This window comes from Photinus pyralis, unplaced genomic scaffold, assembly GCF_008802855.1.
Source record: "Photinus pyralis isolate 1611_PpyrPB1 unplaced genomic scaffold, Ppyr1.3 Ppyr1.4_LG7, whole genome shotgun sequence".
In the NCBI taxonomy this organism is placed as follows: Eukaryota; Metazoa; Arthropoda; class Insecta; order Coleoptera; family Lampyridae; genus Photinus; species Photinus pyralis.
In genome coordinates this window covers 31734824-31751452 of record NW_022170738.1, presented here as the reverse complement: position 1 = coordinate 31751452, position 16629 = coordinate 31734824, and the positions used below count along the sequence as shown (strand labels likewise).

Here is a 16629-nt window from a genome sequence, read left to right as displayed (position 1 = left end):
ATATAGCTATTAATGTATCAAGGGAATTAAGATGCGGTGAATACCCGCGAGAAACATGTAATTCTCGAGGCCGTAGGCCGAGAGAATTAGTTTCTCAAGGGAATTTGCCGCAATTTAATTCACGTGATGCATTCATAGTTTTATTTCATACTGGTTTTAAATATTGAAACGAATAGGAAAAGAATAAAATGATAAAATGATGAATAAAATTTTCGAATAGTGGGTGTTGCATCGTTGTCTTGGTGATGTATTTGTTTGACGTTAAAATAAATACGTTAATTGAGTTTACCTATTCTTCGAATTTCCGAGTTTACGATTTGGAAGATCCCATGGAATTTGAGGAAAACTTTTCTGAGGATGTTCTCAGTGAAATTGCGCAGGCTGAAGAGTGTTTGGTTCCCATAAAATCTAAAAAGGCATATAAGAAGGAATTTGACCGGTTTTGCACGTGGCGACGAGAAAAAAATGTAACAGGAGCTTCTGAAAAAGCTCTTCTTGCCTATTTTTCGGAACGATCCAAGATATGTAAACCATCCTGCCTGTGGACGTATTATTCTATGGTGAGAGCGATGCTGCGTTTGCATGAAAAGATTGACATTTCTAAGTATGGTATCTTGATTTCGTTTTTAAAAGCGAAAAATGTAGGATATAAACCAAAGAAGTCACAGGTGTTGAGTCGAGAACAAGTAATCGAATTCCTCCAGCGCGCCCCCGATGAAAAATATTTATTCGTGAAGGTGAGTGCAATCAAAAATATTTCCACGTTTTTTGGTTGATTTAACCGTTTTTAGGTGGTAACTGTATTGGGAATAGCTGGTTGTTGTCGGACATGCGAGCTAGTAAATTTAATGGTTGGTGATGTTGAGGATAGAGGAACTGTTTTCGTCGTAAATTTGGTGGATACAAAAACTCACAAAGATCGTTATTTTACTGTTATTGATGAGACTGCGGTGGATTGTCTTGGTATTCTTAGAGCTTACATCAAATTGCGCCCTCCCAACGTTCCACACAACAGATTCTTTTTGAATTATCGCAATGAAAGGTGCACTACGCAACCAGTGGGGAAGAACTCATTTTCAAAATTACCCTGTGAAATTGCCAAATTTTTGAAGTTGTCGAATCCCTCTGGTTACACGGGGCATTGCTATAGAAGAACTTCTGCTACTTCGTTAATTGAAGGAGGGGGCGATTTGTGCAGTCTTCAAATGCATGGGGATTGGAAGTCTTCAAAGGTTGCTCAAAGTTACGTTGATCAATCGATGCCGCGAAAAATGGATGTTCAAAAGAGGATTTTTTCAACAGTTACAGAAAAAGCTTCCACTTCGGTTACGACTGATATAGGTTGTATGGTAACTGGTAGCAGCCAACATCTTTCTTCTGTTTTCGCGAACTGCACGTTTAATCATTGCAAATTTGATATGGGTGGAAATTGCAACGATCTTAATGCTAGTGTCGATGTAACGAAGTGTGATAACATTGAAAATTAACGTGATCTAGTTAAGATTATGTCAACCCCGCCATGAGGGAATTAAGTAGCCTCGAATTCCCGTTGCCAATGACAGCGGGAATTCAGACGTTGTTTATTTTGTTTAAAACAAAAATGTTATGTAGTAGTTAAGATACCAGTATGAAATAAATAATAAAAATTATTAACCACTTTGAACAAATGCCGAGAAAGCCTACTTTACAAGTGGAAAAAAGGTTAATAATCATGTCATCAGACGCTAGTAGTGAAAAAATAAAAAACACCGCTGGACGCTATCGAATCTCAGACTGTAATACTATTCAAATCTTTCAATTCAGAATGTTATTACGCTCTACAAATAGAATACTCGTCTTGAATATTTAAGTTTCACTTCAACTTTGACCTACACGAAATGGAACTTAAAGTGAATGGCTTACGCTTCTCAGCGTTCTATAATAACATTTAATTCGCGTACACGGTATTCAGTTAAGTATTAACATGGAAGTGTAATGTAAAGAAAATAAGTTACAACCGACTGGTATTCTCTTTAGCCTTTGTATTCCTACTAGAAAGGGAAGGTAGCGAGACTTCGTACAAATAAATTAAGTTACTGAATGAATGATTGGCTGATTTGCACAGCGAGCTATTCGAGCGTACATCGTTAGTGTTAGATCTAGTTACCGTATTAATTAGTAGCAATTTATTATTTTACTGTACTATATCAAACTCATGCTGTTGGAAGTGATGCTAGATCTATCAATCATTCTGCAAGAAATTCTTGTTGCAATTATTGCAATTACAATAAAATTTCAAGTGGAAGCTCTTGTTCATTATTCCATCCGTTTGTTATAAAACGACCAAACCATGTACATCCTGCAAAGAGACATTAGCAAATTGAAGAGTTATAGATATCCAGCCATTCATTAAAAAACGTCCGTAATGTAAAATTCCTTATTCGCCAACACATAGGAAGGTTTTTTTTAAAACTATCTACTTCGCTAGGATAATGACACTTACACAAACAAATTGCAACATTTGGCAGTTTTGGCAGTATTTTCTATTTCGAAGAGCGAGTGAACTTACAGCTTCGCCCAATTGTAAAGTTGCTCACTAAAGTGAAAAGTGAAAGACTGGCCCAGGTGTTTTATTTTCAAGTAAAGAATGGGTTAAAACAATTTTGTTGAAGAGGATATTTAACCGAGCTTAAAATACTAACAAAGTATAAATGTACTTTTGAACATTTTTTACTACAACTTAATTGCACTTAGTCGCCCGTTGATACGAAAAAAAGCGTTAGAAGTTGGGATGTCGATAACAAAGAGGCGGTCTAAGGAAAATGCGAGAGATGTCCCTTCCCCTTTTGAGAGTATAAGGCGGTTGATGCTAGTCAACCGCTGATACTAAAAATGCTCTCGAAGTTAATCTGCGGTCGATACAAAAGAGTAGGTCTATAGAAGATGCGAAAGGTGCTCCGGCTTTCTCTGCCTGGGACCCCAGTTATTACAGGTGACGAAATTTGGGTGTATCACTGGACCACAAAACAGGTTCAATGGATCTATAAGGGCTTCCTGTCCCTATAAAAGGCAAGCACCCAGCTTTCGTCTGGAAAATTGAAGTCGACTATTTTTTGGAACGGTGAGGGCGTTTTGGTTACTGCATTGATGGCAAAGTAAGCCAGGATTAATAGTAAATAGTTGCACGGTTGAATGCTTGAAGAATTCAATTAAAACCGAAACTGCGCTGTTGCACGACAATTGCAGGATCTACATCCCTCGCCGTGTTCCCGGCAATTATCGCAAATAGTGGTTTCACAGCTGATGAGGGCCTGAAAAGTACAGTGGAATTGTTTCCTGGAGAGCATACAATTATTTTTATGGAATGAAACAGCTGTAGAAACGCTGGACTAAATATATTATTGTATATGGTAGTTACGTAGAGAATTTTTTTGAAAACCTACCTATTCAATTTCCGTCATTGAAAACTTTCAAAAAACGCCCTCGTAAAGTTATATCGTATTAAAAAATCTGAAGTTTCGATTTCAAATATAAAAAATAACCTACTTCATCCTTATTGAGCCCGCAGTAGACCAAAAATTGGGGGGTTGAGTCAACGAGATAGAAGTACGTATAACTTCACGACATTCGGCCTCACAATATTCAGGAGACTAAGGATGACATACAAAGTCAATAAAATATGCCCCAAAATATGAAGGGTCGGTGATACTGCCGTCGGGTTTAGCTGAGTGGTGTAACGAATGATCGATTTATATTTAAAAAAGTATTTTTTCGAATAAATTCGTATTTTCTTCAGCATGGAAAAATTTACACCGCTTCATAGCGAACGTGAACGACAGTATGTCTGTTGATAAAGGATAACAAGAAACGTATTGCGGAAAACGAGCACTGTTTCCACGAACTTTTAGGACCTACAAGTATCGTTCCGCCGAGCCTGTGACGAAAATGCGGTCATTTGCGTTCATAAATAAGTACCTTTTCGGTTTTTTTAGTGGAAGAGATTTAAATGACGAAAGAAGGAGAAGAGAACGAAATTGCTTGAGTTTGCGAGTAGAAACGTACGATTTGGGAGCATTAAAAATTATATTCGAAGACTAATTGGCGAGCGATTAGGTACACTGTTTGTGCGTGAATTTGTCTACAGTTGAAGATTTATTCTGTTGCTTTTGGCGAACCATCGCTTACCATTTTAAGTGCGTTGTAATTGAATTCTTAGCGAGGTTATAAAAGCAGGCGTGTACTATTTTGACGAGAGAGTTTACTTCGAGTATCTGGGAAAATTTGACGTGCGATTTCACCGGAACGTGCAATTACTAAGTGAAATCTATCCGCACAGTAATAAAGAAATAGTAGTTTAACCAACAAATTGCGACTTACCAGCTATTTTTATGTGTGCAATTAACGAATTACAGTAAGTTTCGCGCCAAATAAAAAACCGCCGCCAGTAAATAAATAAAATTGTATTAAAACTCATTGTGACTAACAACAAAGTTTTTTCGGAAGGTTACAGTGGCGGCTGGTTAAAAACAAGTTTCACAAATTTGAGTTAGGTCATTGGACGGAGCCGGCGCGGCGCCTTATGCGATAAATCAAATTTGTAGACAACGGCATAGGGCAGGGAATTTACAGGCAATTGATCGGTGCATTTACCTGCAGCAAAAAACCTCGTTAACAAATTGGGCAAAATTAGTATCGACACAGCGGAACATTGGCATTTTACTCCTTTGCTTATGCACAATCTCGAGTATTACTTTGGAGAAATTGAAGCCGGTTTGCTCGGATTCGTTGTACGCAGGGATATTTTTGTTTTGAATTAATGGCGGGCGCGGAGTCAACTAAGCGGTATGCTTCCAGGGAGAGATAACATGATACCTGAAAGTCATATCATCTACGTTAATTAGTGTAAGTTAATTCAATTTTTTTTATTTGTATAAAGTCGCGGTCGGTTATTTTTAGGAACTTGCATAAGAAATCTTGTTCGAAGTAATTTAAATATTCCTAAAGGAATCGGCCGGGATAAGAATCGATTGGGATAATTTGGTTCATTGATTGGGATTTTGCAGTCAATTTCAGTGATACTGTTTCTTAGGTTGGATGAAAATTTTGCATAGTATTCAGAGGTGTATATTGTATATTTTAAACGGGAGAATGTATCTGTAATTTATGATGTGGTAAAGATAAATTTTAGATAAAGATAATGTTGGATGACCACGAGTCTGCCCTTCGCTGTGGCCTTTATCGATTTTAGTAGCAATTTGACATCAGTTTTTTCAGATTATTTTGTTTAGAACTAGGAAACATTGATTACTAATGCATTCCATGAATCGCGATTTTAAGATTTGAGCATAAACCTTCTAAATGACAAAAACCATAGTTCAATTTATTGAAGACAGAACGTAAGATCTAACACTATCAGCACTTGTCCGAGTCTGTCAGAAGGTGAGTCAGTGTAAGTACACTATGACTCACCACAGTAGCTATATATATTAATACAGTAAATACGAGGTGAAAAGTTTCACTTTCAGATGTAAAAGGTGCTTAAATTTAAGAATTAGTTCCCATTTGACCATATAGTAGTCAAAATCAGTGGCTTCGTTAGCACACTGAAACTAAATGTTACTATTCGTTTGAAATGTCCACTTACGTTTACTTAATACGTGCAGGTTAGATAGGTACCTACTGTTATTATTCGCGAGCGTTTCACTCCTATTTATTTTCTTATCATTCACGTTCACTGGCACACGTTTAATTCTGACGATTGCTCAAATACGTATCTCATTCCACAAACAAAATTCAAAATTCCAAAAATATCCAAAATCTTATCACGAGAAGGCGGATTAAAATTCTGTATAAATGCGTCAAATAAAACTTATCTTTTAGAAAAGGTAAATACTCAGTTGAGGCTAATAATGATAAATTTAATTCGCGTTCATTTATTTAGGTTGAGCTAGTTATGGGAGTGTTCGGCGGACTATAAAGGGATTAATTGGTAACTATTGATGACATAGATGACAAAAGTGCATTAGTTGTGGTCAAAATACAAGTGGCCCACAAATTTTTGGTAGTGTTAAAAAAAATTAAATCAATGCCTTCAGTTAAACCTTCACGTTCCTAAAATGTATTTCCACAAAGTAGTCCCACTATATTCTATTCTTTACACTATGGTTTGCTCAATTTTAAACGACACAGCAGTACTAAATTTTTATTTTAACTACCATGTAGCTGCACATTCATAGAAACAGAAGGCGGTATCATTTTTGTCATATAGTTCAAGCATCGTTTCATTTTTACGTTAAACATCTAATATTTTATTAATTGTAAAAGGTTTATAACTAGAACTGCTCAATTATGAATCTTATCCAGCTTACTTTTGATTAAATAACGTAGATAATTAATCGACACTGGATTCCTTAAATCCGTTTAATTTCCCATCCACTCGTTTTCTGCAGGGAAGAGACGTAAATTTGTTGATAGCAGTATCCGCCTACCCAGCAGACAGGATTACTGACCGACTGAACAGCTAAACTTCTCACCTGTAAATAATTCCTCTAATGCGGAAAATTTCCTAATCTTGTAATTTACTTCCCTCAAACCATTACGAATTTATGATACGAAGGGCGGCCATTACTTACGGTCACTTGACTACAACCATATTATTTTACTGAAAATATTCCACTAGCAGTAGCGGCGCTTAAATGGAAATTTATGATGTTCATTTAATACGGCAACCGTACATCATGACAGGATGTCATTTCATAATTAAAATGCACAGTGAGACGCGCGTGAAAGGAATTTTTAAATTTCTTCCAAGACCTATAGTGTACGCATTTGACAGTTTGCGTTTAGATTGCTTGCTAATATCGCCGCAGCCGGCGTAATTTAAATTCTAATAGAATAAAAGTTTAAGCAAACCTCCCGGAGATCTCTGGCAGGGATGAAACTTTGATTGCGTTGGGAAAAATGTAATAACGCGTACTGTATGAATGCTGCCAAGTAATTTATTACAATATCCTCGGCCTCCTGCAAGCCTTTCGTAATTACGCCAAAGCGTATCCACTCCCAACTTACGAATAATTACTCTTCGTTCAAATAGGACTTTGATTATAATCCTTCGGTATTGATATCCATGAACTTCATGTTGCCTTTGTCGGATCTGCGAGATAATGAAAATGTTCGTCTCAGTAACATTAGGCATTTTCAAATGTATGGTTTTTTTCCCTTCGAAAAAGAAATTTATGTTCTGGTGCGAAAGCATACAAAACGTTAACAATGGAGCGTAATAAAAAAAAAGTAAATTATCCGATATGTGGTCTACTTGCGGAGTTTCGTACCAAATTTAATTGCGTTAGGTTGTTAAAGCCCCCGTTTTTAGCAGTAAAGGTTTGTGAAACTTTAATTACTGAAACTTTTGATTGATCAGTTTTTCTGTTGCTTGCTGGCTTTTATGTGTAAATTTGCTAACAACATTTTACACATGCTTCATAATTAAAACATCAATTCGTCACAAAAGCGGACTAATGGGAAATATGTGTTATATGTAATTAAACTGACATGTCCGTAATAATTTGACGCTGTATTCATATCATTTGGTAAAGTAATCGACTTTGTGATATATTACTAGTTTTCAAAATCGAGCTCCAACTAGGATCAAACTAAAACAGAACTATTCTTCACAATGGATGCTGTAGGAGAAAATAAATGTTCGTTTCCCACTAAGGGTTTAGTTCGTGAGTGCCTACAGCCAAGAGATGGTTCGACATCATTCACAAATAATTAACAGAAAAACTAGCGCGTGCAGGATATGGAATCTGGATTTTTATTTCTGTGCGCTAATACTTATAACTCGACTAATTTCTTCGAGAATTTGAGACAAGTTCTCAATGCAGTCGCGGTAAATACAGGTTTCATTATCCAGAAAATGTGCATACTTCTGGAGGCAATTTTCTACCCCAGTGGGTGCCAAGGTTTCTACCGCATAACGCCAAAAGCGATCCAGTTTTCAATTTTTCCGGGAAGAAGCCTTCTTTCAAGGGAGTGCCGTACCGTCTATAACCTTCAAAGAACACCAATTCCAGCGACATCTGTAAGTTATTTTAATTTTGTTTGAATTGTATAAAGTATTGGCCGGTTTATTTTTAAAAATTTGCAGCGGATGTTTATTTAACGTAGCCATAATATCCCTGTTGATTTGTATTGCATTTAATCATTATAGTTGGATTTAGACAAGCTAATTTGGTTATTGTTTCATTAGTTGGTACAAAATTGGTGCGCAAAATTATGTGCATAAATAAATAAATAAGGGAAATTAGAACTGATAACTTTTCTCGTCCAAAAAAGAAAGATTCGTCGACACAAGTTTGCCAACTCCCATTTAGTTTGTATTAGTAGGTACCTCCAGGTTTTAGTATCAGAAGGAATAATTCGAAGGGAGCTAATACGAAGTTTAGTCGCATAAATTAAATGCAGTGGAGATAAATGTGACGGCTTTATCATCCACTTAGATTTTCAACGTCAGAACGTGACCGTGTTAATTTGAATTTGAAGTTTCACGCGCTCACGGTGCTTAATTTTTAATATTGCGACGATCCGCGCTCGAGACTGTACGCGATTTTTCATCCTCTTCCGCCGTTTGTGAAGTAATAAAGAGATAATGTTCCTTCCCTAACGTTAATCGCATTACTTTCGAATGAGTCCTTAAAAGTTTGATTTTGCTAAACGCCTATCGCTGTCACCGGTAGCACATTAAACTGATCACGTAACGCATGTCTCGGATTTTTTTATTCTGCAGCTACCTACCTAAAATGGTTCTTCGTTTTACAGTAGCAGTAAATGGAACGGCCTTTTGAGATTGCTAATGTTTTAGAGCATAATGACACACGATTCTCATTAGAATATTTGGAATTCAAATACCATCTAATATCCCGACAGGTTCAATGGGGATGTAATTTGCGGTATTTCCAATTACGATGGTTCCAGGGTTTAACGAAGACTTTACAATAATCCTCCTTATAAGGGATTTCTAAACCTAATGCGAGTACTTCTTAATTCACTTAATCCATTTGTATTTTTGTCGGTCGCGGAGATTATATAGGAAAGTCAATTTTCTACCCCGACTAGTTCAGGAGCACCTCAACTAAAATTTAGCGTTTTTTTAGTCATTAATTCGCTGAAAATTGCATAAACTACTTTAATATCTAATTTAAAAATTTACAACCGCGGGCTACAGGAACGTGCTTCAAGTTAATAATGTTTGAACATCGTTACACAAAACTAAGCAGGAAACTTTCTTGCAAATTGGTGCTATATTTCTGGAACTGAACAAACTTTAGACGTTAATTGCAATTTATAAATATTATCAGAATGTAAAGTTTAGATTTTTAATTTTTTATAATGAGGATACGTTTGAAGTGCTTTAAGTGTTACTGTATGAAGTGGGCGTTTATTGTATATAATCACCAGTAACGACCACACGAACAAAGTTTAATTAGTTCCAAGAGGATGAGTTCCTCAAGCATTTAAACTGGATTTTACACCAATATATTTAACTGGAAAAGTTTAGGAGACGTAAGCTTAATAATACTAAAAACCCATCGAGTGAGTATTTAAAAAATGTCACCAAACTATTGTTGTATAAACAACGTGACGTACCTAGACCCTAAACACCAAAAATAATGACTGAACACTCTGTATATGGGAAATATTTTAATGTGGTAAAGTAAATGTGGGGGGATTTACGAATAAGCACAGAACTGGTTTATTTCACTTGAATTTGTATTTCCGTAGCTTTGTTTGTAATTGTGTAGTTTATTCAATTTAGATAAGATGGATTAAGTAAGAAACATCTGGTCAAATTTTGAGTATTTTTTATTTTATTGTCTTTAGTCTTGTCAGGTATAAGTTAATTCATTTCAACGTAAATAGACATCTGGTACTAATAACGGTGTATGCATGTGTATAACGATATGCAAATTAGTTTGACGTAAGTGGGGATGCGCGATTATAATAATTTTATGCCGAAGCAACATACTAAAGTTGTGTGAGAAGTTAAAAGCGGTTTTTCCGTTTTTTTATAAGTCCATCAAGTTAAAAAGCAAGCAGTTACTTGCACCGTGAGGAATTCTGTTAAGGTTCTCTGGTTGTTAAAAGTTAAAAGTTTGTACAGTCTGAACAGCCACAGCTAATTCATTTATCACGATAATGTTTGTTATCAAGTTTTTTGTGTTAGCGGAAAGCAAAGCTCAGAAGCTGTCAGCGCTTGCGTGTGAAGTAAGCTTTGTACGACCAGATAATTAGGATTATTAAAACAGAAAAACTTGTAAGTAACATAAAAAACTGAATAACTGAGTGTTTAATTTGGTTGGATTTTGTAAGAATATTTTTTAAGCTTTTGTTAGTTTTATTATTGTGTTTTATTTTCATTTTGAATCTAATCTTAAAAGAAAACAGAGAATACAAAGTAACGAATGGCATTAATTTTTTTGTTAGGATTTCCATGTATATTGTGTAAATTACGTCATGCGGACGTTTTTATTGGTATCAGCATACATAGTAATGCTGGGTTACCCTGTATGAGTTAAATTTCTATTTTTGGAGGGTTAAATGTGGTCGCTAATCTAGATTGAACACAATTTCGATTATATGATTTGAATTCGAAATTGAAGTTTCGTATCAGAATTATTAGGTGTTAATTTTGTTTAAATAATCACGTTGCATTTTGTTTATTTTACTTTTCAATATATTAAGTGTTAAAATCTTAAAGACATACGGAAGTAATAAAAGGTGCTGCGTCATTTTAAAGTTTATCTCCGGTCTTGCGTCCATTATCGCTGCGTAAAAGGTAATTATGTTGAAGATAAGTAGTTGTTTTGTTCGCTGATAAGAAAACAGGTGTGAATTTATCGACGAAGTGCAGTAATTTGATAAAGAAAGAAGAGCGGAGGAGGGAAGAATGTTTAAAAAAAAGTGAAGCGAACGTGAGCAGTTTCGTGAAGGACAGCCAGTTTTGGTGGTTGTCTTCTTGTAGAAGAAAGTGTAGACATTGCTCTTAAACGCCCTAGAGACAGTACGATTTGTTGTACAACTTATCGTACGACTTTTCGTCGTAATTACAGTATTGTTTAAGTTTGTTGTTCTTTTTGTGTTATCTGATTGTTGTCGACTCCTTTTATATTAGTTATATTATATTTGCGTGTATAGTCTGGTATATTCCACACACGTATCTAAATACACTTTTGAGATGGGATGCTGCTAACAATATCCCTTCAGTCCGATTCAATATGCTTTGGTCGCCGAGGAGCCATCCAACCTGTTAAAAAACGTCACATCTAGAAGCGATATTCCTATTTCCTATGGGAGTACTTCGTATCTCGCCCTACAAGAAATCTAGGAATGTGTCCCTTGCAGCGCTAGTGAAGCGAAATTTGTTGCACTTCCAACAAAATGGTGCCGCCTATTTGAAGTCCTGTCTCCAATCTTATTTCCACTTTCATATAAAAAGGTGTCTTTGATGGAATTGCGTCTGAGCAGGAAAATAAGGTTAACTTGTGTAAACGAGTAACTCTGAAGCTTGCTGATGGTGATGTAAGAGCTGCTGTTAGAGATCTCTGCTCCCCTAAAGTTATGCTAGATATTGCCCCGAATCGTGGAATGCACTTGAATCTAAACACCACTGTGCAGGTGCACGTAATGTTTTTTGGCCTGGGCGTGATGGAATAACATTTTGTAATTAACTGTATATAATGTATATTAGGTTTTGTAAACGTATCATTTGTTGTAAATTTAAATTTAGAATAGAGGGAATGTACTTTGGCCGAAGAAAGGTGTAAATGTGCAGCGGGGAGAGAGAGATCGTAATTTTATTAGTGCAATTTAAGTCGTTGTGGAACCTTGCGGGGGAATTAATGACAATTTATTTACAAAGTTTGAATTTAACCCGAAGACTGAAGGCTGAAGTATTTTCAAAAATTAGGATTGTTTAGATAGTTTAGGTTTAGTTTTTTTTTAAGTTCACGTAACTGTAATTATTTGCTTTATTTGTGTGTTTAATTAAAATAAATGTATTCTAATGCATGTAATCTTTTGCAATCGTAATTATTACCAATAATAATCTTTACTAACATAAATAAAAGGTTCTGAAATTCAAACACACCCCGAATTATGATAATTGCCTAATTTCTCCAGGCATATTAAAGTATCAATTTCGGTAGTAATATTTTGCCCAAATTTTGATTACTATCTGTAGAAATTAACCAAGTACCTGCAAAGATCAAAAATAACTTAATTATTCCCAAATATTTACCCATTTATTTACCCCTGAGCTAGCTGGAAGTATAATTAAGGTAAGTTCCGAAATACTTCACACCGCCATCGGCGCCGAGAAACAAAGAATAAGAAGAATATACGGTGAATCATCGATAATTTGTAACCGTCCGTTACACCACCAATGTATAGTGAGGCAAATTAACCTCCTGTTCCTGTTGACAACGTTCTTGTTGATTTCCGCTTAACATCCTATAAAACCATGAAGAAAGCTCTTTTCAGTTTCCCTAGAAGTTCTTCTGAAGGAATTAATGGCCTAATACCGAGACACCTTTCAGATTTAATAACAATTTCTAATTTCGCTCCAGCGCTAAACTTTTTACTCCGATAGTAGTCTTTGAAGATTACCTTTGTTTTTAAAGGATAAGAATGGTGGAACATACTCGTATTGCAACAATACTCAATTCTACATACCCTTTCGGTTTGCCGCTATTTTCCGACCAACTCAACTCGGCTTCATAACTCAGTGGTAGAGCATTGGGCTTATGGTTGGACTACAAAACCGGAGATCTGGTGTTCGAACCTCAGTTAACCTGAATTTTTCATCTGTGGCAGTTTCGAGCATTCTGCCGGCTACTCCGAATTAGGTTTTCCTGCAGTTTTCCTAATTCGTAAGGTAAATAGTAGTAGTATAGAACAACTTAAGACCTTCTTCAGGGATACCTCTAAAAAAGGCATTATGCTAGTCACTCTGTAATTGACCGTAAACCTGTTGAGGACCTCGAACAAGAGGGACAATAAATAAATAAATAAATAAGTAAATAAATAAATAAATAAATATATAAATAAATAAATAAACTAGCAAACATGTCATCAAAATGGAAAACGACACTTAAAAGAACTTGACTTTCCTCCCAGTGCCGAATCTTAAAACAAACTCCGCGGCCCTGGCTTTAATAAATCTCCTTAAAAGCATAAAACCGTTGGAATATTAAAATAAACGTAGGAAACACAAGAACGTTTCCATTAGACACGCACAGAGCTTGACTGTTTGAATTTGATTTGGCTTTTTAAATAGTAATAAAATTGTGTAACATGAAATGTTAATTATGTACATAATTACTAAATATGTGCGAGTAGTTTTAATTAAAACATGAAGTATTCATGTGATATGCAGCAATATTACTATAATTAGTTTAGAATGAAATATTGAAAGATATAATGGCACAAATCGATTACTAATTTGTTAACGTTTTAGAATACTCGTAAATTAATAATAGAGAATCGTTTCCCGGTGTAATTGCATTCGTAATACTGTAAATTGGGATTTCACGTTTGAAGTGCACTTTCACATATTGAATTGCAATTATTCTTAAATTCTTGAAACACAGTAAGTAATTTTACTCATGAGTTTTAAAAAGTACAATGCGAAATGTTATACTGGTTATAAAGATAATGTTTTGACCTGCCCTTTGAACAACAACCCTTCTCAGTGCCCTTTCGTTTTACGTATATACACATGCATCAAATAACAGCGAGAACGTTGGGAAAATACGAAATTGAAGAATAATTCAGTTGCCGAAACATTTAAATAACAAAGTGAGCACTCAATGGAAACTAAAGATTGCCCGCTCTGGTTTAAATATCTGCGGTTTCGGAATCGAAAGATATTTTTCAATGGCGAATTTGATTGGATTGCTTTGAAATTTGTTGGGGTAACTTGTAAACAACCTCGCACTTTTTATTTTATGTGTATTGCTTCTACTCTGCGCGGTTTTGTACATATATCTTCGGGAAAGAAGTTGTAAATTTCAATTTTCGCTAAATAGAAGATTTACCATGCGCCTTTCAGAAGTTACTCATTTCCATATATACGCATATTCGCTATTCCCGGGATATAGTATTACGGATATTGAAACCGTTATGTAAATTGAACAGATTAAAACCAAAGGTATCTGATCTAGAATTACAAACCGTTTAGACGACAAATGATATTAATATTGAGTAATGCGATTGATACCGTTCATATTACGCAAGTACTTTATGCTTGGTTACTGAATCCGATTGATCTCGTTCTCCACTTACCTACCTGTATATGAGATTTCATCAAGTAGTACTCTCACGCGTTGGCGTAAAATTAACATGGGCGGTTCACAACCCTCGCGCTTTGAGAATGACTTGTTTGTTGAAGAAACTACAGTATTTTACCCTTATTGGAAACTGAACAAAGGTTTTATCCTCAAAAGCGAAATCCTACAGTGAACCCTTCAGATGATAACAAACACGAGTAGGAAGGAATTAATAAATTTGGAGTTTACACAACAAAGCTTCGTAAATAAACACTTAGTAAATAGATAAAGAAAACTGTGACATATACAGTAGATACTTAATACAAAGGAAACTTAAAACAGCCAAATGATGAAGTGTCCATTGAATTTCTAGTTAATTTCGTTTTCACTTGCTCCTTTCAAATGGATATTGAAGGTATAGTCCTTTACAAATTTAAACAAATGGAATTTGTCGGTGAAGAGGTTGTTTACAAGACATTTGATTCATTCAATCTTTCCTTTTCCGTTGGGAAAATCCAGCGCAATGACTTTGGAAAATGAAGTGAAGTCTAAAAGAATTTTAAATGTTACAGAATAAGGGATTTCAAAAATTAAAATTTAAAATTCACACAACAATATCAATAATGCATAAACCTAATATTAAATCTAATTGCAATTGGCAAAAAATTTTTTTGAATGAGAGGTAGAAAATTCCTAACTCAATTATTTAGTTCTAGAACGCAAACTCATAATGATTTTATCACAACTTCATAGGAATTGGAACGTTTGCAAAGTGGAAATAGCGTATGATGGTAATTTACGACTTTAACTCACGTGTAAATCGGGAGGCATAACGAATCAAATTTGTTTTTTAAAAAGGTGTTCCACTTCATTACTAGATCACGTTTTGAAAATGGCGTAAATTAATTTACAAATAGTGGGTAGAGATTATTCCGGGGAGATTTTTGAAAGCATTCGGTTTTGGGCCTCGAAGCTGAAAAAGTATACCTATTTTCAAGAGATTCGGTAAAAATACACCTAAGGGGAAAACGTCTGTTGCGCCAATAAAATTCGTTCAAGCATTAATTACGAATCTATGAGAACAAATTTGGCATATAATCAAGTTTTTATTTCGGATATTAGCGCTTGTAAACATGTACATTATATAACATAATTAAACGTGTTTGTTACAAAGAAGAAGAGATTATACTGCAGTTATAGAAAATAAAAAGCTGTAACGTGGATTAAGCGGATTTACGTCGCATAAATTACAATACAACCATACGCGGTCGAGGACAAATCAATTCAACGTGCGGGTGTTGTATTTCTCTATACAAAAATGTTCGTCGTTCACTACCACAGATTATAAACAAAGTTAAAATGAATTGAAAAGTGATTTAGAAGTGAAGTTGAAATTAATAAAGGATTGGAAATAGATACGAAAAAAGACAAAGACTTAAATTTCTAAATCCCTATTTGAGAAACTCTATCTTAAACATTCTCTTAGCCCCCTTTGAAGGCTCTTAAAACTCTTACAGATTCTTAAAAACCCTATACAGTTATACACCCATACATATTCCTGATATATGATGCGATGCTATTAAGATTTTACATTCGGTTTGTGAAAGCCTCTAATAATTAAGGGTGCATATCAGTTTTCACCCCAACTCCATCGTCTTGATGAAAAACGAATGTTATGATACAATCTAAATATGCCTACGTTTATAAACGCTCTCAGGCAAATTGGAAACAATATAGCCGGAAGTATAGCAAACATTTGTTTTCATTTGTGGTATTGCTCTAATTAATCAATTAAGCTTCTGTTTGCTAATGCAAATTGTTTTGTTTCTGTTTCCACTGTTATTACTGCTAATATTTTTTTCTTAATTCGCTGCAAGACAAGCGATTTGATGTTTGTCTGGAACTAAGTAAGATCGTTTGTGTTCTTTTTCGTAGTATGACGTGTAACATGTGTAGGATAGACAGTTGTTAAACGTTTAATACCTAATTTAAACTGTAAAATCGTTCCAGTGAAATTCCAGCAACATTTGAATTTTCTTAGTACGATTGAAATTAATGATCCACTAACATTAAACAAATATAAATTCGAGTGACAGACTATTAATTTAAGGTCCATGTAAAATACTTCATTATTTTTAATTTATGAATAATTCTCGAAATCCAATGCCGTATCATATTTTTGTAACTAATTTTAGTGGACTACGATTTGTATATTCACAAAAACCACGTTTTTCTTCAACCTCGTTCACTTATGAAAGCTATGGGAATGGCAACGGGGTTTCGTACACTTATTGCTATATTACTATGTGTAATGGCAAATGGC

General features: G+C 35.0%; 1 protein-coding gene across 1 annotated transcript; it reads left to right on the top strand.

Moving 5' to 3' along the window:
• The first annotated feature begins 8 nt into the window (after positions 1-8).
• Positions 9-1631, top strand: LOC116177210. Its single transcript, XM_031496113.1, has 2 exons — positions 9-737; positions 792-1631. Exons 1-2 carry the CDS (start codon positions 246-248, stop codon positions 1485-1487), a joined length of 1188 nt encoding a protein of 395 aa, XP_031351973.1. The 5' UTR covers positions 9-245; the 3' UTR covers positions 1488-1631.
• The last annotated feature ends 14998 nt before the right edge of the window (positions 1632-16629 follow it).

Excerpts from the sequence above, each read along its gene's own strand:
- LOC116177210 (XM_031496113.1), top strand. The coding sequence starts at position 246 with ATGTATTTGTTTGACGTTAAAATAAATACGTTAATTGAGTTTACCTAT. Across the intron at positions 738-791 it reads AAAAATATTTATTCGTGAAG|GTGGTAACTGTATTGGGAAT; the intron begins GTGAGTGCAATC and ends AACCGTTTTTAG.